General features: G+C 41.7%; 1 protein-coding gene across 1 annotated transcript in view; it reads right to left on the bottom strand.

Annotated features, from left to right (window-relative positions):
- Window positions 1-906: 906 nt before the first annotated feature.
- The window catches only part of LOC308097438 (glutamate receptor-interacting protein 2-like), a gene marked incomplete at its 3' end in the record, with an annotated part of 107,536 nt that continues 85,592 nt past the window's right edge, over window positions 907-22,850 (bottom strand). The window contains exons 17-24 of the mRNA XM_080445196.1: window positions 21,016-21,160; window positions 17,716-17,855; window positions 15,686-15,868; window positions 12,674-12,839; window positions 11,588-11,684; window positions 5,387-5,623; window positions 2,266-2,412; window positions 907-1,122 (exon numbers count right to left, since the gene is read on the bottom strand). Coding sequence (XP_080301322.1) covers window positions 907-1,122; window positions 2,266-2,412; window positions 5,387-5,623; window positions 11,588-11,684; window positions 12,674-12,839; window positions 15,686-15,868; window positions 17,716-17,855; window positions 21,016-21,160 — 1,331 coding nt within the window. The remainder of the gene's footprint in view (window positions 1,123-2,265; window positions 2,413-5,386; window positions 5,624-11,587; window positions 11,685-12,673; window positions 12,840-15,685; window positions 15,869-17,715; window positions 17,856-21,015; window positions 21,161-22,850) is intronic.

The following is a 22,850-nucleotide window of genomic DNA, read 5'->3' as shown; positions in this document are numbered from 1 at the left end:
TTTTGTTGTGCTGTGAATTTCTCAAGAGTGGAGGCGTGTGTGTGTGTGTGTGTGTGTGTGTGTGTGTGTGTGTGTGTCACTGTGTGTGTGTGTGTGTGTGTGTGTGTGTGTGTGTTGTTGGTTGTCATGGCCGGGTCAGAAGGTACGAGGCCCTGGTTATGTAACTCCACATGTGGCTTTGACTTTGGGGAGGGAGCGGCCCCTTACTCACGTGATCGCACAGTGGCTGGAACTGCCAACGGTCTGGAGAGAGAGTGAGAGCTTTATGGAGTGTGTGTGTGATGCTTGCCAGTGTGTGTGTGTGTGTGTGTGTGATGCTTGCCTGTGTGTGTGTGATGCTGGGCGGGCGTGTATATTATGTGCATTTGTGCATGTGATGATGATGATGGGGTTGGTGGTGGGAGAGTTAACGCGTGTGCGCTCACACGTGAACATGTGAGAAGGAGTGCCAACGAGGAGGTGCGATTTAAACATAACTCAAAGGCATAAACGTGTGCATAACTTCTGGCATGATATGTATGGTGGGACTGTTGCCACACAGGAAATACAGTAATTTCAGTGTGCCAAGAGGCCTGTGTGTGTGTGTGTGTGTGTCACTGGGTTCTGGAACTCTTGAGGAGAGAAGTTACAAAAGGGAACCCGAGTGAACCCTTTGCGAGGTCTGTAACTGTGAGTGTACAAATATAGAACCAAATGGACCCCTTTACAGAACCAAAATGGACCCGCACAGCTGTGTACAAAAGGAACCAAACGAGAGGTCTGTAACTATGAGAGTGTAGAACCAAAACGGACCCTTGCAGGTGTGTGTAACTCTGAGAGTGTACGAACGGAACCAAACGGACCCTTGCGGGTACGTTTGGTTCCATTCGTACACTCAGAGTTAACGTGAAAGTTGGGGGGCGTGGGTCACAAGGCGATGCTGTTGGTCCGCCGCTCCCCCGGGAAGCAGAGCAGCGAGCCGGAGGAGAAGGAGAGGTCGAGGTCGTCTCCGGACGACCCTGTAGTCTCGCCGCCGCAGGCCAGCGGGTTCCTGCTGATCACCAAGTTCAAGTGGTCTCCGGCGTCCACAATGAGCGGCACCGTCAGGCAGCAGTCCATGTCCCTCGTCCTCGCTCCGTTCACCTGAGAGAGAAATAAGGGTTGTACAACGTTAGCCAACAGTAGGTCACCAAATATCTCTGTGGCATTTCTTTACATTGGCTGTATTGTGAAAACAATAAGCAAGCAGCTAGTGGAATATTACTGGCTTGACCAGGGAGGAACTATCATGTGTGGAGCACACGTGTCACAGAGGCCCCAATAGACTGACCACTTCCTCTTCTGCATTTGACAGAGAAGCAAAATAACGGAAAATATTATGTTCTGTATTTTTTTTGTACTGTATGACTGAGCAAGTTCCTTTTTTTAAATTAAAGTCATGTAAATAAACATGTTTTGTTCTCAAGTAATCAATTCAAGGAATCATCAGTAAAATCCTCAGTGTTAACCCATTAAAACCGGGAACACATCCATGTAACCACCATTATTTTATACTTTGGCTATTCAAAAATAGCAGATATACCAGCTCATAGCGATCTGCTATTTTTGGGAAAAATCGAGATATTTGTGCAAATCTTATATATATATTTTAAGTAAACATTTGTAACTCAAATCTTTGCTTCTGGGGGTCCCTGGAACTAAATATTGTTTTATAATAAAGTGTCCAAAAATAACAATATAACTATAATAACACTCTACAATCATAATCTGTGCAACCCTCGATCCACAGCCTGGGGGTCCACAATCACCATCAGACCTCCAGCTTAGAAGTTTGCTCACCTCTGATCAAAGTTAGGAGCCCTTGCATGAAACTAGTTGTGACACTGCATTCCTTTCAATCCTGTCATGCCCTTTCTCCTTATCTAATCACTCATCATGTACATACGGGTACATGATGGTTTTGACTCATCTTTCTTTTTCCATTTTCCCATTGACATGCTTTACATCACAACTATGCAAGGTCTTGCAAGACTTTCTCATCATGAGAGAAGATGTCTCATCAAGAGGTATCGAAACTCGTTACCAAACCAAAAAACCTTGAAATGGGACATCCTGCATTATGAGTACTTTTACTTTTGGTACTTTAAGTACATTTTGATACCAATACTTTTGTACTTTTACTCTGAGTAAATTTTGAATTCCGGACTTGTACTTGTAACAGAGTACTTCTACATTGTAGTAAAAAATGTTAGTACTTTTCCCCACCACAGTAAACGTGTAACGTACCTGCAGAATGCGATCGTAGGGTTTGATGCCAGCCTGGTGAGCAGGTCCGTCAGGACGGATCATGTTGACGAACACCCCTTTCTCCAGGAGACCGTCCGACACGCTGAACCCAAAGTCACAGCAGTCCAGGTCTTTCCTCACAGTCACCTGAACACACACACACACACACACACACACAATCCTTGACGTTACATAATGAATCGGCTCTGTCGGGGTGGAAACCTCGATATGTCCAAAACGTTACGTTACTTTTCAGGATTCAAATTCAAAAATGGCAAAAATAGCAGATCTACCAGTCGATCTGGTACTTTAGATGCTTTAGACGCTGTAGTATGATCAAGTAGGGCGTACGACTGCTATTTTTGGTTAAGAGATTTGGTGTACACAGCGGAGAAAAGAAAAAGAGCTGACCAAGTACAGAGCCAACACGGGTCAGGTTTACGGAGGGTTTTAATGCATCTGGTTGGGAGTGTTTATCACTGAATAATAAGTGAGAACGCTGACAGAAATGCATGGCATTGAGCAGCGCGCGTCTATGAGCTTGTAGATCTGCTATTTTTGGAAAGATCTTGAAAATGTGCAAATCTTTGAATATATATATATTTAAAGTAAACGTTTGTAACTCAAAATCTTTGTTTCATGGGGGTCCCTGGAACAAAACATGTTGAGATGGGGGTCCGCGGCCAAATACATAATCTAAAAATGCTTTCTAAATCCTAACAATATTTTGCTATATCAGCGGTGCGCCAACTTTTCCATGTCAAGGACCCCCAAAAATGATGTGTATTTGGCTGCGGACCCCCCCCATCTCAAAATATGTTGTTCCAGGGACCCCCCAGAAGCACAGATCGGAGTTAAAAATGTTCGCTTTAAAACACACACACACACACACAGATTTTCACAAATTTCCCCAAAAAAAATAAATAAAAAAAAGCAGATCTACAAGCTCATAGTGCAGCACTCGGTGCCGCGCTATGAGCTTGTAGATCTGCTATTTTTGAATAGCCAAAGAAATGTTAAAATGACACAGATGCGTTCCAGGTCTTAATGGGTTAAAGCATATTAGTTAGTGCACAGTACTGGCATTACTATACACTGTACTGTATGTGTGTTCAAGCCTTTCCTTTCCCCCAGCAGACTGGATGTTTGGTAGACAGGGACGTTTTTTGGGGGGCTACTAAAACAAACAGTGAAAACATTAAAATACAGCCAGAGGGCAATGTGTTTCAGTTCCAACCAACCAATTTTTATTTATTTTTTTTCTTATTATTCTTATTATTATTTTTTTACTTTTTCCACACAGAACCAGGAGATAACATGCATACAAACTGGCTCAATAGCGCCCCGTGCCAAACAGGACAATGTGGTATTGCAGGTGAAAGTGCTTTATAAGCCAGAGAGAAGTTAGTTGGAATGAGTATATCTGAGGCTTGATTTAGGCTCAAACCTTTTGAAAAACGTTTGAGGGACATAAACAATATGATATTAAATATACATTTTTTTTAATTCATGGTGTAGATCCTTTAAGTACAGTATTCATGTAAAATGTATATCGTCACTGTCGGGCAGAAACCTTGTATCTCCATGTTTAAAATGATTTATATGTTTTCATAAATGAATTATTTACTTCATCATGCAAGTGTCACAAAAGTAAATAACCGTTCTACAAGCTCATAATTGTGAGCTTGTAGAACAGCGATTTTCACCATTTTAGAGTGTTTTTGAAATAATAAAAAGGTCAGTTTCGGACGTTCAAGGTTTCCACCCCCACAGCGACGACGGCACTTTGTTACTGTGCAGATCTCAGATCTTTCCACTGGCTCGCTGATCCCTCATCACTCATGTGTGATCTTGTGCTACATCATGACCTCTCAGGTCATCTGGGACACAGGTCTGCTAAAACGCAGTGGTGTAAAGTAACTAAGTACATTTACTCAAGTAATGTACTTGACGACAATTCTGAGGTACTTTTACTTTACCGGAGTATTTCCAATTGTCAATACTTTTACTCCACTACATCTCAGAGGCAAATATTGTACTTTTACTCCGCTACAATTATTTGAAAACTTTAGTTACGTGTTACTTTGCAGATATAAATAGATTACACTATAAAATATACATTAACCGCTTTAGTCCTATTTTATACATTGGCTGTTTGAAAATAGCAGATCTACAAGCGACGCGTTGTGTTGTGAGCTTGTAGATCTGCTATTTTCAAACATTTTAGCACTGCTATTTTTGAATAGCCCAAAGAAATCTTAAAATGACACAGATGCGTTCCCGGATTGAATGGGTTAAAAAGCTTTCTGTTTGCTGCTGCCTTTTACTGAGGATTCTTGATTAATTTCTTGTAGTTTTATTCTATCATCTTTCAGTTTTTATTTTAACTTATGCTTATTTTCTATTCTCGAGAGAAAAAAACTATTTTAATGCTATTCAAATGTCCATTCATAGTCAGTTTTTTTTTTACATAGTCAATGTTCTTAATTATTTTGTGCAAAGCACTTTGGAATGACTGTTGTTCAACTTGTTGAAATGTGCTATATACACACACACACACACACACACACACACACTGCAAGTCCAGACTGGCCTGATATCCACCCTGGGCCCTGTGAGAGCGTATACTGATGGGCATAGCGTGCCAAGTTAAGGGAACCACTGAAGGACAAACACTGGATGGATATAATTAGGAATTTCCCCACAGACACGTGTTGATGCCACATGCAGCACAGCCAAACAGTTTACGAATCAATAATCATAACGTCTGAACAGTTTTTATGTGTTTTATGTGTGTCGTGTTGCAGGGTAGTTTGTTAGTTTCGCGTAGCCACACTATTCTATTCTATTCTACAATCTCCGAATTCTATATAGAGTCTGGAACTACACTGCATTACTTAATGTATGATAAGTCTACACAATTAGAGAATGCAGAAGAAATAAAGAATTGTTATTTTGACAAAATCTTACCCAACAACAACAAAATATTCTACGTTTCCGGTCTGAGAGGCTACTAAATCTCATCAAACGGTGGTTCCGTGGCTCAAATGCAGAATTAAATAATGGACCTTGATATGAAAAGGGTTTAAAACCACTGCCATCCAGTCCCATATCATGGTACCTTGTGGAGTTCTAAGGCTGTAGGGGAGAACACCTCCGATGGTCCCTCTTTACTCCTGGGCGGCATCATGATGTCCCTGGATCCAAACGGCCTGCTCAGCTTGCCTTTGGCCATGCAGGTCCCATGGTGGTGGTTCTCTTCCCTCTTAACAGGGCTGATCCTGGCCTGCAGTATGGAGCCTTCATGGGACTTGGTCTCCTCCAGGTACAGGCTGAGAGTGCTGCCTGTCATGGACGCCTGCGAGGAGGAGGTGGGGGGGAAAAAAGAAACGGAACATAGAAGATGCACCACGGATGTATTGACTGATTGATTCGATTGTTTTATTGACAAAAAAATGCAAATAAATGACCGTGTATTTGTACTTTATCTGTGAAAGGAATAAAATGCAAAAAAAAAGAAACAGATTGAGAGCCTACAGTATTTCCGTTGTCCTTTGAACCGAAACAAAGCAATAGACACTCAGGCAAATGCTGAAGAGATGTACTTTAGATCATTGGTTCTCAAAGTGGGGTCCGGGGACCCCCAGGGGTACTTGAGGGGGTTCCAGGGGGTCCCCAGCTAAATGATGGATAGTTAGGAACCAAATGGACCCTTATGGGTCTGTAACTCTGAGACTGGTTCCATTTGTACACTCTCAGAGTTAAATTAACATTGATTTTACAATATAAATTGGGGTCCAAGAGATAGAAATGCCATTAAATGGGGGTCCGTAGCCTAATGCATGTCAAACTGGGGGTCCTTGAAATTAAAAAGGTTGAGAATCACTGCTAGAGCCGTAAAAATCTTCTTATGGTGGTCCCTGGCATATCTTTTCAAATGAGGGTCTGTGGGCTAATAAGTGTCAATTTGGGGGTCCTTGACATGAAAACGTTTGAGAACCACTGCTTTAGAGCAGGGGTCTTCAATGTTTTTCAGGCCACGGACCCCTTAGCTGTGAGAGAGATGGAGCAGGGACCCCCCACTACATATTGGATTCATATTAAATGTGTGTTTTCATGAGAAAAGGTAAACGACATGCATATCCCCAGCCCAAAATTGGGCAGGTGCTGAGCGACGAACAATAACCGCACACTGAGGGCTCCATGAGACAGATGATTTATTAAACCACAAAAAAAAACTGACGTTTTGAGCTCAAAGCTCTTCCTCAGAGTCCACAGACCACTTAAACACTCAATACTTTGTAAACTTGACCTTTGGCTCGGTAATTAGTCTGCTCTTTTTTTCCCCCTCTACATCAAACCTCTTTGCGTGTCTGCGACGCGTCGTGCGCTTGTAGATCTGCTATTTTCTGCTAATGCCTAAGATATAAAGCAGGAACAGAATTACCGCCTTAATCGGAAGAATCACCTCTTCAGACTCCATCTTAGCCCGTAGCACTTGACCTAGCCTTGCTTGAAGACCAAGCAGTGTAATGCAAAGGTTAAAATGCAATTTAGATAGCAGGTTATTTAGACAGATGCCAGGTTCATTTGTTGACCTGGCATCCTATGGTTTCTAGTTTTAATGTACAGTTTTTAAAAAAAAAATATTATACTGTTTAGAGCAGTGGTTTTTCAGAACCTTTTTTTCATGCCAACTAAGGACCCCTAAATTGATATACATTTGGCCGCGGACCCCCATCTGAAAATCTTTTGTTCCAGGGACCCCCAGAAGCAAAGTTTAAACATTTTGGCTTTAAAAAATATATTCAAAGATGTGTGCACATTTTCAAGATTTTTCCAAAATAGCAGATATACAAGCTCCTAGCACAGAGTGCCGCGCTAGAGCTTGTAGATCTGCTATTTTTGAATAGCCAAAGCTAAATGGTAAACATGATTGTGACGCTATATTAACTAATTTCGCTGGGGACCCCCTGGTACCTGGTTTAGAGTCTAGACTGACGCTAGAGGTTCTTGGTTTACCTGGGAAGCTAGATTACTGAGGCACTACACTGTCTCTCTGCATTTGATGTATGTGTATACCTTGCTTACTGTAAGTCGCTCTGGATAAAGAGGGTCTGATAAATGCCAGAGGAATGAAGACAAAATATCATCACCGTCAGTCAGAGCCATCATTGTATGTCCAAAACTTACTTTTCAGAAGATGGAAACTGTGCTCCAATGGATCCCATATAAGTTCTTATTTAGTCACAAGCTAGATAGATACAATACTTTATTGGCAACAGGTCAAAAGCAACAGTATCACCAATTAAAAGAGCCGAACTCACCACAAAAAGCCGAAGCTCGTTTCCATTGGGGTCAATTATAAAACAAAACACCTGACTAGACACAAACGGCCATACAGACACACAATAATAATAATAAACACTAATATAAACGATTAAAAACAGCACACATGACACAACTTAACAAAAAGGCACGCCGAAGGAGTGAGCCATCTGTAGCTCATGTTAATACTTTTCATTGGTTCAATATTCATAAAGCCCAGACACGCTTATCCACTTTTACTTTAAAAAAAAGATTCAAGCATAGCAAAAAATAGCAGATCTTTAACAACGTGCTGCGACCCGTGAGCTTAAAGAGGTGGTGCCATGGTTTTGCACTTTTTCTGTTTTTCATGTGTCTATGAGGTTAAAAAACTTCATTAAGCCCCCTGGTGGTGTTTTTATGGTGTTTTATGTCTTCTCTGACTATTTTGAGTTTCTTCCTGGAGGCTGAAACCTTGAGGGTCAAACGTGCCAATAGAAAAACAGCACTTTAATGACACAGTCAAATTATACCCTCCCCCTCATTATCATAACACAACAGGTGTGGGCATGAGGAGGAGGAGGGACTAGTCCCTAAAGCCAAATTCCAAACCCGAAAATCTCTGCCACTCGCTCACTCCCACTCGGTCACTCCGACTTCAAACCGGAAGTAGTCAGGGTCCAATTATTCAGTTGCTTCTTGGAGGAGGCGAGTGGAGTCGAGTGGAGGAGCCGAGGAGGCTCTCCACTTCCGCATTGAGCGAGTGTACATCAAGTGTACGCTCGACCACTCTCCACAGCTCCTCCGCGGCAGACTTCCGCATCACGTGTACACGTTTTTCCCCTTATCCCGTGACGTATACATCCTCCTCCACATGTGGCCACACAATCAATTCTTGAAACCCGACACCATGCCGAAAACACCGGCTGCCCCCCCCTTCGCCCCCGGCGAGCACTCGTTGCGCAACACACACACACACACACACACACACACAGTGTAAATTAACTGAAAAGACGCAACAAGCCACTGGCTTTATTGCGTTGTATGATATAAAGTATAATACAATTATATACATTGTAATATATTGTGCACACTTATTCTGTCTCAAAAGCTGATAGTTCATTTCTCTCCGTGCATGCCTCAATGCAGTGCATGGACTACTATAAATTACTGTGACAAAGATTGTTTAAAATAATGTATTGTATTTATATATAGACTGAATATAGGGTGACTATATTCTGAATTCCCCAAAAAGAGGACACTTTAGACTATTTAACTATAGCCGTACTCATTCAATTCTGAACCGATTCTTAACATTAAAAATTCTCTATTAGCTGTGAAGGGCCTTCTTTCATGTCTATCAGTCATCTATCACCAATATCAAGCAAAATCACAAAATCGTCTTTTTTCTTCGTCCCAGAAGTGGGGGGGATATCACCCAAACTCTCAAAACCCCGACATTTGAAGGATTTTATAAAAAAAACCCTGATAGCCCCCCCAAAAAGGACATGTCCGGTTAAAAGAGGACGTATGGCCACCCCGCATGAATGATGTAATTCAGTGTCAGACATACTCTGTAATATACGGTGGCTGTTATAAGCAGCAGTGCCGTGCGGGACTGCTGCGGGGGGTGGGGGGTGGGGGGTCTGGGGACTGTACGAGCAAAAAGAGGGACGAGTCAGGATTTAATTCATAAATGTAAGTTTGCTCATCCTGGCGCTTCGTTCACTAATTCAGGAATAAATGGCTTTGCACAAAATGTTAACTATAAAGATAACAATGAATTGTCTATTCTTATATTCTGTATTATTCTATACCATTACCTGCATATTATTCTATGCATGTATATTTTCATCCACGCCTCTGCTGCTCTGGTCCAGCTGTTTGAGACGTCATAAGTGATCGCGGAATTTGCCGTCGCTTTGAAATGACGCCGAGTGCAGTCCGATCCTTTGAGGGCAACCGCTCGACCACTCCGTCCTCACAAATAATCCTCGGCTCCTCGCAGGGGCGGGGCTTAGGCGCGAGTGGAGGAGGCGAGGAGAGTGAGCGAGTGACCGAGCTTTGGGGAATGGAATTTGGCTTAAGTGCTAAGGTGGTGGAGGAGGTGCTAAGGTGAGAACCAGGTATACTTAATGAACTGGAGGCGTGTCCATATAAAAACAATTTTAATACTTTCTGTACACTTTTTTTGAAAAAAAATCTTCCTCCTAGTATAACCATAATACCTGATTATTATGTTTTAGGGGGGGAAATCACTGAAAATCACAGCACCCTGTCTTTAATAGGTCGACTATTTTCACTTATTTTGCATGACACTCTAGTACAGGGGTCTTCAACGTTTTCAGGCCAAGGACCCCCTAGCTGAGAGAGAGATAAAGCAGGGACCCCCTCTATATCATATAAAATTGTGTTTCAGATTTTTTTACTTGGTCTGCTCGGTTTTCCCTCTACACCTATACCTCTTTGCCAAAAATAGACGATCTACAAGCTCACAACGCCTCGCAGCACGAGGCGTTGTGAGCTTGTAGATCAGCTATTTGTGGCTAAAGTTCTCCTCAGAATAGGGATGCTAGGGTTCAAGTGGTTAATGTACAAAAAAAGAAATCATATCACACAAAGATTTTGCAGACACCCTGTAGTAGCTCTAAGGACCCCCTAGGGGTCCCGGCCCCCCTGTTGAAGACCCCTGCTCTAGTACAACAAAGTAGGACATTAAATTACGTCCGACTCTGTCGTGGCTGTCGGATGGAAACCACTCGTGTCCAAAACGTACTTTTCAGGATTCAAATTGGAGCAAAATGCAGCGCATTCTGAGCTTGTAGATCGGCCATTTTTGCTACTTTTGTGTGACACGTACTGTAGTATGATGAAGTAGGGCATTAATATATGAAAAAATATGGAGATAAGAAGTTTCTGCTATGTTCTTTGATCATGATGACAGCAGGTGTGCGGCCCATCCTGTCAGATTTAATAACAGATTATTACACCGGCTGGGTGATTAGCATAATGCTCCATGAGGCATCATGCTCATTTAGGCTGACACGGCGCTATGAATACGTGACGAGGACAAAACAGATGGGTTAGGAGGCCAGGGCCTTTCACCGGCAGGACATTTTAGCTGATTAATGGTCAAATAAGTGTGACTAATCATTGAATTGTGTTTCTGGCCTTGAACGTTGGAACAAATGACAAAATTGCATTTCTGTTTTGCCTTTTAAGGCTGTGCAAACTAAAATGGATATGGATTACTTTTTTTCATTTATTTTAAAAATATTTTAAAAAATAATAATAATAATGGAAAAAACATGGCCCCCTCACGTATTAGGAGGGCAGGATGAATCACCAGAACCAACGACGGATGTTTTTGATGAATCTAACATGTTAAAAATGGAGTTTGAAGTTACAATGGGTTTGTATAGGAAGGGGGCGTGTCTGATTAAATTAATATCAAATATCTAAATACTGAATCAAGCAACTTAAAAACGGTCTGAGGGGCTCACAAAAGCCTGAGTAGATGATAAAATGACCATTTTTAAAAAAAAATAGTTAAATATCCCTTTAAAAGGAGCACTTTAACCCAGTTTCAACCATACCTTCTAACAATTGGTCCTCATTGATGCTCATTATATGATGGCACCGTCTACTCACTCTGTGTCTCAGAGGAGGGCTGTTAGACCCCACTGGTTTCTCAAAGTGGGGTCCATGGTCCCACCGGGGGTCCTTGAGGAGGTTCCAGATGGTCCCCAGCTAAAATGTATGATTGGTAACTCTGAAAGTGTACAAATGGAACCAAATGGACCCGTTCCATTTGTAAACTCAGAGTTACGGGGGTCCGAAGCCTATGAATGACTAGTAAACTGGGGGGGGGGCCTTGAAATGAAAAGGTTTGAGAATCATTGCAGTGGACAGTGGCTTCAAAACGGTTCTGTAGAAACCAATGGGGCTCCCTTCGTCCATATTAGTTTTTTTTACAGTCTATGCCGTAAACCAGTGAGTTCTTGGTTCTACGTACCTCCAGTTCCCTGAGAATCTCTGCTTGGCCACATGTCTCCAGGTCCTGCAGGGCCTGGGACCAGAAGCTATCGTCCTGGTTCAGGCCTCCGATGAATCTACCACAACATGACAGAGGAGGCGGAGCCTTAGACAGGTGCTGCCTATACAAAAGCACCATGGGTAATGTAGTTTTTTTGTTTGGCTTTTGTTCGGGTAGGCTGAAATGACGGAAAAGTCCTTTGAAAAAAGCCTCTCCACAATGCACCACAATGACGCTTATTGTAATCCCTCTCATTTGTGGCAGCTCAAACGCTCAGCAGTCCTCTAGATTAGATTAAAAGCCTTTAAAAGCAGTTCATTTTCTTTCTTTTTTTTTATACAAAAGGTCAGCTCAAAAAAGGCAGAATTATAGGCAAGTGACAGAAGTTCAGGAAAGAAAAAAGGAAAAAAAAGTCAAGCGTGAAGTGACAGACGAGACTGACGTATCCTTGGTGGAAGAGTTTTTGGTGTAGACAAAGAAGCGACACACAAAAAAATATAAATATATCTATGTGAAACACCCGAGAGTTTGTGGGCAGTTAATAAAGCAGATGAGAGAGAGAATACCTGAGAAAGAGAAGAAAATGAGAGATAGCAAGAGTACAAAACATGGAACCATAAGACAAAATGACAACAAAAAAAAACGCAGTTTGAACTTTTGAATAAAAGACGACCAAAAAAGGCAACAAATCTGACATTTCTTTTGATATGACATTAAGCTGGAATAATTTACTCTGTAAACAAAGGGATATAAAATACTGCAGCTGCACTGATAAGAAACATAATAAATATAATAACATAATAAAAAGAAAATCGTTGCTGTCGGGCAGAATAAACCATCCCCATATTCTAACTTTTTGTGTTTTTTCATAAATTAACAGCGTCACACAAAAGCATAAAAAAGTAGCCGATCTACAAGCTCCAAACGCGGCGCGAACCGACGCGTTTCGAGCTTTTAGATCTGCTACTTTTTGATGCTTTCGAATTTTGAATCCTGAAAAGTAACAGTTTTGGACCCGACAGACGATATGTAAGAGTTTAGAGTAGCGCGGGCGTGGCCACTCACCCAGGCGTCTTGTCCCACTCCTCCTCTGTGTAGGAACCGTCATAGAGGGCTGTGTTGTGGTGGGACAGGCCCGCGGAGCCGGAGTTGGGCTGATGGCCCCTGTGCTTTGTGCGTCTCCATTCGTTTGGATTGAGGGTCATGTCGGATGCTTTGTGGAGATATGTCCCTGAAACAACAAGAAAGCACGAGATAAATACGTTTATGTTTATTAAAGGATCCCCATTAGAGTCACATGAATGAGCCTCTAGTCTTTCTGGGGTCCTGAACAGAGCAAATACAACACAAATGTACAACTAAAAATACAAATAAAATAAATAAACAATACAAATAAATACAAAAAGACAAATTAACATTTTAAAATCAAATCCAACAATCCAGTCAGATTAAACAAATACACAAATAACACTTACATACTTGACAAGTTACCTCTTGATGTGTTTTTTTTAAGTAATTTTGTTATGGATTGTACATACGTTTTTTTGGGGGGGCAGAGCATTCCAGAGTTCTATTGACCTATATACTGTATATACCAGTGAGTTTTAGAAAATTAGTTTTTGGTGCTGTTTTTGTTCTTAGTTACCAGAAGCTGCTCCTCTGGTGTACCCATGTTCAGAAGTCATGTGTAACTGTTTAGCCAAGCTAGACGGCTTATTGGTGCTAATAATGTTCCGCAGTAGCATTAGAAGACTCACCCATAATTTCTATTCAACCATCAGCCATGCCAGATGTTCATGCATATAGCTAATACTTGTCCTGTATGAACATCCTAGTGCCAGACGAGCAGCTTTATTCTGAGCAACCTGTAATTTTTTCAAATCAGATTTTGTAGCTGACGACCAGATTACAGGGCAGTATTCTAAATAAGACAGAACTAAAGAATGAATAACTGATTTCATTATTAGTCCATGAGCCAGACAAGATTTCATTACCGAAAGAGTGGGCAAAACCATACCTATATTAAATTGTTCATAGGGTCAATATAAGTAAATAAATATATGATAACCTTTCCACAGGAGTAGCTTTTTCATATTTATCTATATTTAAATATGCAAATTAGGGCATGTTTTCCTATATAATGCCTAATTTGCATATTTAAATATACAATTTCAGAAAACTTGTAATACAATAAATCATTGTCTTCATGTAAGTAATCAATTCAGGAAGTTTCATTATGATAACTATTTTTTAAATGTGATTTTTTTCACCCGTCATGTACGTATGGGGAAAATAACAAAATGTGTGATAACTATGAAAAAGCTACTCCTGTGGAAAGGTTATCATATATTTATTTACTTATATTGACCCTATGAACAATTTAATATAGGTATGGTTTTGCCCACTCTTTCGGTAATCATTGCTCAATTTTGGGGCTCTGGCTCATGGACTATATAGAGGGAGTGATGAAAGCAGAACACTTCGTAGTCTTCCCGATTCCTCTTCCCAAGTGTCGCTGGTGTGGCGGCACCTAGGCTGCAATGCAAGCCTGACAAGTGTGTCGCGAGTTCGAATCCCGAACCCGACTATCTTTGCTGCGTGTCACTTCCCATCTCTCTCTCCCCATTTCTTGTCAGTCTACTGTCCTATAAAATAAAAGCCCAAATCTTTAAAAAAAGTTAAGTGTGGACGACGACCAGAGGTCATCAACATGTCCGTACAAGGACAAACGTATCCGTGGCAAGACATGTCTAGCATGTCCGTGGCACTTTTTTTATTTTCAAAATATAGCCTATATATTTTCTTCATTATAACACATAAAAGAACATAAAAAATTTGTTTGAATAACTTTGGTGACTCATGAAGTAACATGCGCATTAATATGTGCAGGAGATTTGTAGTATTGCACATGCTACCTGTCCTCTACACAATTGCATCAGGTGAATATAACAAGACAGCTAAAATAAATGATAATAGCTGCCTCAATTTTGTGAAAATAGCAAAATGGGCTTTTAATTTTTTTATTTTCTTTTTTAAGACAAGTGTATGTGGTGTGGTCAGACAATTAAACAATTTAAGTCAACGGCATGCGAGGGACCACAGTGAAAAAATGGTGCAGGAAAAGAGCAAAAACAGAAGGCATGTCATCTGTTCAGAAGGAGCTATTTTCTACCAAGGCAAAAGGAGGGCAGAACTGGACAAGTAAAGCATGGTTGTCGTTAGTTGAGAGACAGTGTTTCAAAGAGTCCACTAATGACAATGATAATAACACTCAACAATCATAATCCATGGAAACCCTCCATCCACAGCCTAGGACCTCCTCCAACCTAAAAGTTAGCGCACCTCTGATCAAAGTCAGGTGCCTCCGCATTAAACTATTGTGACACAGCATTCAATTAGAATCCTGGCATGCCCTTCATTAATCACTCATAATAGGCCTACATATCTTTTTTGTCTCTCAAATGTCCTTGTTCCTTGTTTCTGTGAGAAGCATTTAACATGTAATTATTACGTCTAATAAATCAAATCAACTGTTCCAGTGTTCCATTGGCATTTTACCCTTGACGTTTCCGTGAGAAGCATTTAACATGTAACTAGACCTGTGCCCGGCGGGCACTGGCCGACTCGGTAATGATGCAAGTGAAACGATGCATGCCCCACCCTGTTATGCAAGGTCATATGACCATATATGGATATACCCATATATGGGCATATGGAGGGGATCGGCGGTTCTGGAAAGGCCTTGTACAGTGGTAAACGTCTGGATGATGTGTGGAGAATGTCTGAAGAGTGCAATCTGACTGTGGAAAGTGGACTGACTAAGTAATCAAATGGCAGGTGTGGGGAATTGGACTTTTTTCATGTTTGGCTACGGACCCCCATCTCAGAATATTTTGTTCCAGGGACCCCCCCAGAAGCAAATATTGGAGTTAAAAATGTTCGCTTAAAAAAAAAAAAAGTAATAATAATATAATATATTTTTTTTTTTTCAAAGATATGCACAAATTATCAGCTTTTTAGATCTGCTATTATTGAATAGCCAAAGAAATCCATTGCCGGATTGAATGGGTTAATTACCTTGGCTGCCGTAGCCTGCGTCGAAGCCGGAGCCGTCCCAGGAGCTCATGGCTGAGTCTATACTGGGCACCGTGGCAGAGTACACCTCTGAGTGTTTACTGGTCTGCTGGGAGTCCGTCAGATCATCTTCTGGGTCGCTCACGTACCCGCCGGCCTGGTCTGAAGGCCGCTGGCCGTCCGACTCTGGGAACGGACACATAGGAGTTTAGACATGCTTAGTGAGTTCAGTGTTGTCAGATCTTGCAAGACAAACAAGCGGCCAGGTCCACGAAACAAGCCCAAAAGAAGCGACCAGTTTTACCACTTGAAACCTACTGTATAGTACATCGACTATTTGAAAATTGCTGCCTCTACAAGCTCACGACATGTTGTAGATCTACTATTTTCAAAGCAAAATCTTGGAAGAAAAAAAAAGAATATTTTTGAAACATTTTAACAGCACAAATCTTGTATGGGGGTCGCTGGCACAAAGTATTTTCAGATGGGGGTCTGCGGCCAAATAAATATACATTTTCTAACATTAGGACGCAAGCCTATACTGTACAAGCTACTACACTTTAGAAACAAGCACCAACAAAACTCAACCACCAATATTTACAAGCGACTTTAGAGAAAAACAAACCGCTAAGTCGCTTGTAATAAGCGGACATGGCAACACTGATGGAGTTCAGTAAATGATTTTCTCTCTCTTTTTTTTACAATCTCATAATGACATTCAGCGCTTGACTAGGCTAGACAAGTTTTGCTGTTGCACAGCTTTAATGTACCAACTTGATCAAAACAGGCATGTGAAAAGTAGGGGTGCAACAGTGGTCCGTGAAGGTATTACATGTGGTTCGTGACCATGCATTTAGTAATGTAGGAAAGTGAAGATTGGCATTTTATTTTATCGACCACTAGTTGAGAAACAGTACAGTAAATGACCTGGTGATGAATAATGACGCGTCAATGTTGTCAGTTACTGGGAAGTGGGATGCCTCAAGAGAAACTGTACCGGATTGCCTGGTTGAGTCATCATTATTAGGAAATGTGCTCTTAATCAATCACATGTGTCTGCTTGCTCATACAGGAGTTGTAATGAATCAGTTAACCTGAGTGTAATATGCAGTGTTGCAATGCTGAATTGGAACGTGGTTTAATGACGTGACGCGCACACCGCTTAACACCTACACTACAGGTCACACAATGGACAATTGATATGCATCTAGGCTCATTCCTATGTTAATACACCTGGTGTGAGTCGGGAGCCTTTGTGAACTTTGTTGAGGTGTGAATTTAAAGTTGTTTTAAATCTATGCGTGTGCCTGCGCGTGCTCCTGGTCAAATAGGTTCCTGCACGGCGTGCAAGGCCGTCCCATGAGCAATGCAACCTTGGTAATATGGAAGGTTAAGAGAACAGAATAAGGGGAACCGTTTTTAGCTCTGGACCACTAGCATATCTCAGTTAAATATTAACTGTTAAGGGCTTGATTTAATTCACCTCAAATTAACAAATCAAATTAAGCCCTTAAGAGTCATTATTTAATTTCAGGCTTTGTCCCCCCCACACCACGCCCCATATCCCCCCTCCCAACACAACAGCTAGTGGTCCCCAGGTTGATTCTCAGTCAGGGTGGTGGTCCCTGGTTCATAATCAGTCGAAAACCCCCTGGTCTAGGACATTGGTTCTCAAAGTGGGGTCCGGGGACCCCCAGGGGTCCTTGAGGGAGTTCCGGGGGTCCCCAGCTAAATGATGGATAGGGACCATTTGGTTCGATTTTACAATATAAATTGGGGTCCCAGAGATAGAAATGTCATTAAATGGGGGTCCTCAGCCTAATGCATGCAAACCGGGGGTCCTTGAAATTAAAATGGTTGAAAATCACTGCTAGAGTCGTAAATATCTTCTCTTATATGGGGGTCCCTGGCATATCTTTTCAAATGGGGGTCCGTGGGCTAAATAAGTGTCAATCTGGGGGTCCTTGACATGAAAAAGTGGTTTGAGAACCACTGCTCTAGTACATGCTGGTGGGAGTGTCAACGTAACGTACGGTCTTGTCGTTTCTTGATCTTGAGGGTCACAGACTCCCCCGCCATCTGCAGCAGGTGGATGGCCTCGCTGAGAGGCTTCCCTTTCAGACTGACCCCGTTGATGGCCAGCACCCTGTCCCCTATGTGGATGGCCCCAGTCCTGAGACGAAAGAGAGAGAGAGCACAGTGGATAAGGAGGATTCATCGAAGTCACTGATTTAAGCAATAAATCAGTCAAATAATCGATTTATAATAATCAATCCCTATTTTGGGCATGTTATTATAGATGAAAATATTCCCAAAATTTCAGAACATTCCAAAAATAGTTAAAATAGCGGATCTACAAGCTCACAATGCACCACGATGTGACACGTTGTGAGCTTGTGAATCAGCTATGTTGACCATTTGTGCATGTAAAAGTATAAAATAACACTTAAGGGGTTAATTGTCTCCGCCAGGCCGAAGGCGTGGCAGAGATTATGTTTTGCAAACAGTGTCTGTGAACAGCTAATCTCCGGCACTGTTGGCCCGATCGAAACGAAACCGTGCACGCACACTCCCTGGATGCCAGAGCAGATCCTCAGTGCCACATTTTTCAGATCGGCCTATTATAGCGCCACCAGGAGGCAGATCTTTGCAAAACACATTTTTACTTTACTAATTCATTACTCCTACAGATGTTATCCATACATCACGCAAATCGGTACACAGTATCTCTAGAGTCATGTGATCAAGGCGGATCTGTTCGATTTTTCATATTCCATCCTGATTGGCTAAGATCGTCTTCCAAAGTTTGCAGGATTGGTCCGTTTTGAACAAAATGCCTCAAATCATGAACGCAGCGTGCGATTTCCGTGAAAATTTTCACGCAGTCCCACTAGGCCGAGGAAGAAATGCCACCCTTTTCACATTGGCCTGTTATAGTGCCACCAGCAGGTCGATTTTAGCTAAACACAAAATGCCTCAATGAAAGGCCTAGGAAGAAATGCCACCCTTTTCACATTGGCCTATTGTAGCGCCATAATAACCTACCTAACCTGGCAGAGACCTGCCAGGCCCTTTTCTAGTTGATTTGTTGATCAGAATGATCATAATGAGGGCACAGACAGAGCCAAGTTCAAGGTGCTATAAAACTCCTTTATATATGTTTTTTGGGTGAGAAAAATACTTGACAGGGGCGTTATTGAGCAAACATTTAAATTTCTGACCAAGTTTGGGTGTGGGAACTGCATCTTTAAGTATTCAAAGTTTTTTCTTTAGTATGCCAAATTACATTTTTAAATGTTCTTGACACATTGTTCTGCTAGATCTGCTATGTTCACTACACTACAGATGGTGAAGTTGTCCACCATTGGCCCTGGTTTAAGATGTGCTGCTTGGGACTTGAAATCTGTCAGAATGCCCAGACTGCTGACTAAGACACCAAACAAAGGAGCCTGTTGTTTAAAAAAAAAAAAAGATGAGACCGCTATTGTTTGCTGTCATGTCTAACAAGTCTGAGGGCCTGGGATCAGAAAAAAAGAAAATAAATGAGATCTTTTCCCTAGCTTCCACATGTGTTTGACATCTTCTCTAAACATTAAAATAAACAATAGCTTTTGTCTGCCTCGACATTTGCACCAAAATGATACAGGCTCCGCAATGTAACTGCAACATTGATGAGCCTACACAGAGGCATATCACCCACTTTACTTGCCACTAAATGTGGAGAAAAAAATCTGCCTAATAATTTACTGAACTCCATCAGTGTAGCAAGTTTAAAATAGTTTTGGATTTTTTATTATAGTTTAGTTTTAGTTCGTTTTGGCAAAAACAAATCTAATTCGGTTAGCTTTAATTAGTTTTTAAAGCGGGTTTGCTAGTTTTCTTTTGCGACTTAGTTTTAGTTTAGTTTTTATTAGTTTTAGTTTTTTTCATACTTTGGGTTATTTGTCGGGTGCAGGATTCAAAAAGGTCAGGGTAAGTATTGTGTAATAAAAACTCAAAAGATACCATTTAAAGATATATAAATTCAGTTGTACTGTTGAACGAGAAAATAAATAAATAAGGGCATTTTGTCTATAATTGTCTCCGCCAGGCCGAAAGGCATGGCGAGAGAGTATGTTTTCGCCCCTGTCCGTCCGTCCGTCCGTCCGTGTGTCCTGTCTTTTATTGTCTCCGCCAGGCCGAAAGGCATGGCGAGAGAGTATGTTTTCGCCCCTGTCCGTCCGTCCGTCCGTCCGTCCGTCCGTCCGTGTGTCCGTCCGTCCGTGTGTCCGTGTGTCCTGTCTGTGTGTTAGCACCAAATCTCAGGCACCGTTGGCCCGGTCGCTGCGAAACTGTGCACACACACTCCCTGGATGCCAATTCAGAACCTCTGCCTCAAATTTTTCACATAGGCCTGTCATAGCGCCACCAGGAGGCCGATTTGTGCAAAACCCATTTTTCCCCATTACTCCTACAGTTTTTAACCAAACCTCATGCAAATCGGTACACAGTATCTCTACAGTCATGTGATCAACCCTGATCTGTCCGATTTCCCATATTCCATCCTCATTGGCTAAGGTTACCATCCAAAGTTTGCAGGATTGGTCCGTTTTGAACAAACTGCCTCAAATCATGAACGCAGCTTGCCATTTCCATAAAATTGCACACGCACATTCCCACTAGGCCGAGGAAGAAATGGCACTTAAAACTTTTCACATCAGCCTCATGGTGGCGCTATAACAGGCCGATTTGCATTTTTAACTATAACTGCACCGATCTGCGTGAAACTTTGCACGCCTACTCCCTAGAGGCCAAGGAAAAACATCTGCACTGCATTTTTCACATCTGCTTTTTACAGCGCCACCAGGAGGCCGACTTATGTCAAATACATTTTTGGATATTAATCCTTCAGATTTTATCCAAACATCACGCACATCGGTACACTGTATCTCTATAGTCATGTGATCAAGACGCATCTGTCCGATATTTCATATTCCATTCTGATTGGCTAAGGTTGACTTCCAAAGTTTGCAGGATTGGTCCGTTTTGAACAAAATGTCTGAAATCATGAACGTGGCGTGCGATTTCCGTGAACATTTGCACGCACATTCCCACTAGGCCGAGGAAGAAATGCCACCCTTTTCACATTGGCCTATTATAGCGCCACCAGGAGGCCACAATAACTTACCTGACCTGGCGGAGACCTGTGCTCCGAGGAGCACTTTTTCTAGTTTCAGTTCGTTTTAGTTAGATTCTAAGGAGTTCATTTAGTGTCACCACGGTTTCCAACCAATCGTCCCCCTGTGGTCTTGTGTGGGTCACACATGTGTCCGGCAGTCTCCATGACCTCTCACCTCTCTGCCAGACCTTTCTTGGTGAGCCCGGAGATGACAATGGGGTCAAAGGGCTCCTCGGTGCCTGAGATGGTGATGCCCAGGGGCCCGTTGTACCTCTTCAGCTCCACCGTGTAGATGATCGAATCCGACATCTCCAGCTCATCTGAATGACACACACACAGGTTTGTATAACTAGACTTGTTTTAGGACAGCGTTTTTTTAATCAATTTAGCCATTTCTAACCGTAAGCCTAAAAATAGCCGATCTACAAGCCCACAACGCGTCGCGCTGCGACGCGTTGTGAGCTTGTAGATCGGCTATTTTTCAGTGCATGACACTGGCTAAGTTTGAACCATGGTTAACTCTTAATTCCAACCCCTTTGGGCCCTGGGGACAAAGATTCACTTAACCCCCACCCCCCGTGACGCCCCTGCACACACACACACACACACACACATATTTGTAATAGTAGAATTTGGAAATTAACATTGTATATATATACACATATATATGTACAGTATATATATATATATAAAACTAAAAGGGATACATTTACTTGCGACCCACAAAAAATGTTCCGCGACCATAACATAGGTCCCGAACCACAGTTTGGGAAACCCTGCCGTAGAGTAGCCTATCTAGGTCACATTCTACACTCCTCGGTAGACGGCTCTTAATAAAACATGTATAAACATACAGTGTTATGCGCCTTTGGACAAATATAGCGACCACCCCCTCCACCACGCACGGCTCTATGCTCTTATTTTAGCGTGTCACTACTAGTGTCTCTGCATTCATTTTACAGCCACACACTTGATTGATCTTTTATTGGCCAGTGGTGTAAAGTAACTAAGTACATTTACTCAAGTACTGTATCTAAGTACAATACTGGAGTATTTTCAATACTTTTACTTCTACTCCACTACCTCTCAGAGGAAAAGAATGCACTTTTACTCCAACTCAATTATTTGAAAACTTTAGTTACTAGTTAATTTGTAGATTTTGATTATTATTACATTATTATTTCGTCCATTTGAAAATAGCCGATCTACAAGCTTGTAGATCGGCTATTTTCTAAAGATTTTTAAACGTTTGAAAACTTGTGAAATAATGAGTACTTTCTAGACAATTGTTCATCAAGATGGAAACCTAGATACTTAGGTTTACTTCAGTAATAACATCACCTCCATTACTGTGTTTTGCACTGCAGTGTACAATTATATCATTACCTTTTGTAATGGAACACCTACGTAGTTATCTGATAATGTCAAGGTGTACCATTGTCAACCTGACCCAAAACAGCCCTGAGACCATGTCTGGTAGTCATTAGATAGTAATCATAGATGTCAGACTGACATCTATGATTACTATCTAATAACTACCAGACCAGGTCTAAGGACTGCTTGGTTCTTGAGGTCCTTTGAGTAAAACACAGAGCTGGGTTATTGTTGCTCCTCCTAGAACATGGAATGCATTTCAAGAAACCCTCAAATTGCATGCCTTTAAAGCAGTGGTTTTCAACCTTTTTCATGCCAAAGGACCCCTAAATTGATATCCATTTGGCCACGGACCGCCATCCGAAAATGTTTTGTTCCAGGGACTCCCCCAGAAGCAAAGATTCAAGTTAAAAATGTTCGCTTTAAAAAAATATATATTCAAAGATATGCACAAATTTTCAAGATAAAAAAAAAAATAGCAGATATACAAGCTCATTGCGCGGCGAGCTTGTATATCTGCTATTTTTTTTTTAAATCTGCTATTTTTTGTACTGGTTTGTACAGAGACAAATAATATCATCCTCCCCGCTTCCCTCCCCCGAACACGGGCCAATTGTGCTCGTTTTTAGACGATCG

The sequence above is a fragment of the Gymnoscopelus braueri genome, assembly GCF_963280865.1.
Source record: "Gymnoscopelus braueri genome assembly, chromosome: 12".
Taxonomy (NCBI): domain Eukaryota; kingdom Metazoa; phylum Chordata; class Actinopteri; order Myctophiformes; family Myctophidae; genus Gymnoscopelus; species Gymnoscopelus braueri.
Note: the sequence above shows the minus strand (reverse complement) of the source record. Positions and strands in the feature narration are given on the sequence as shown.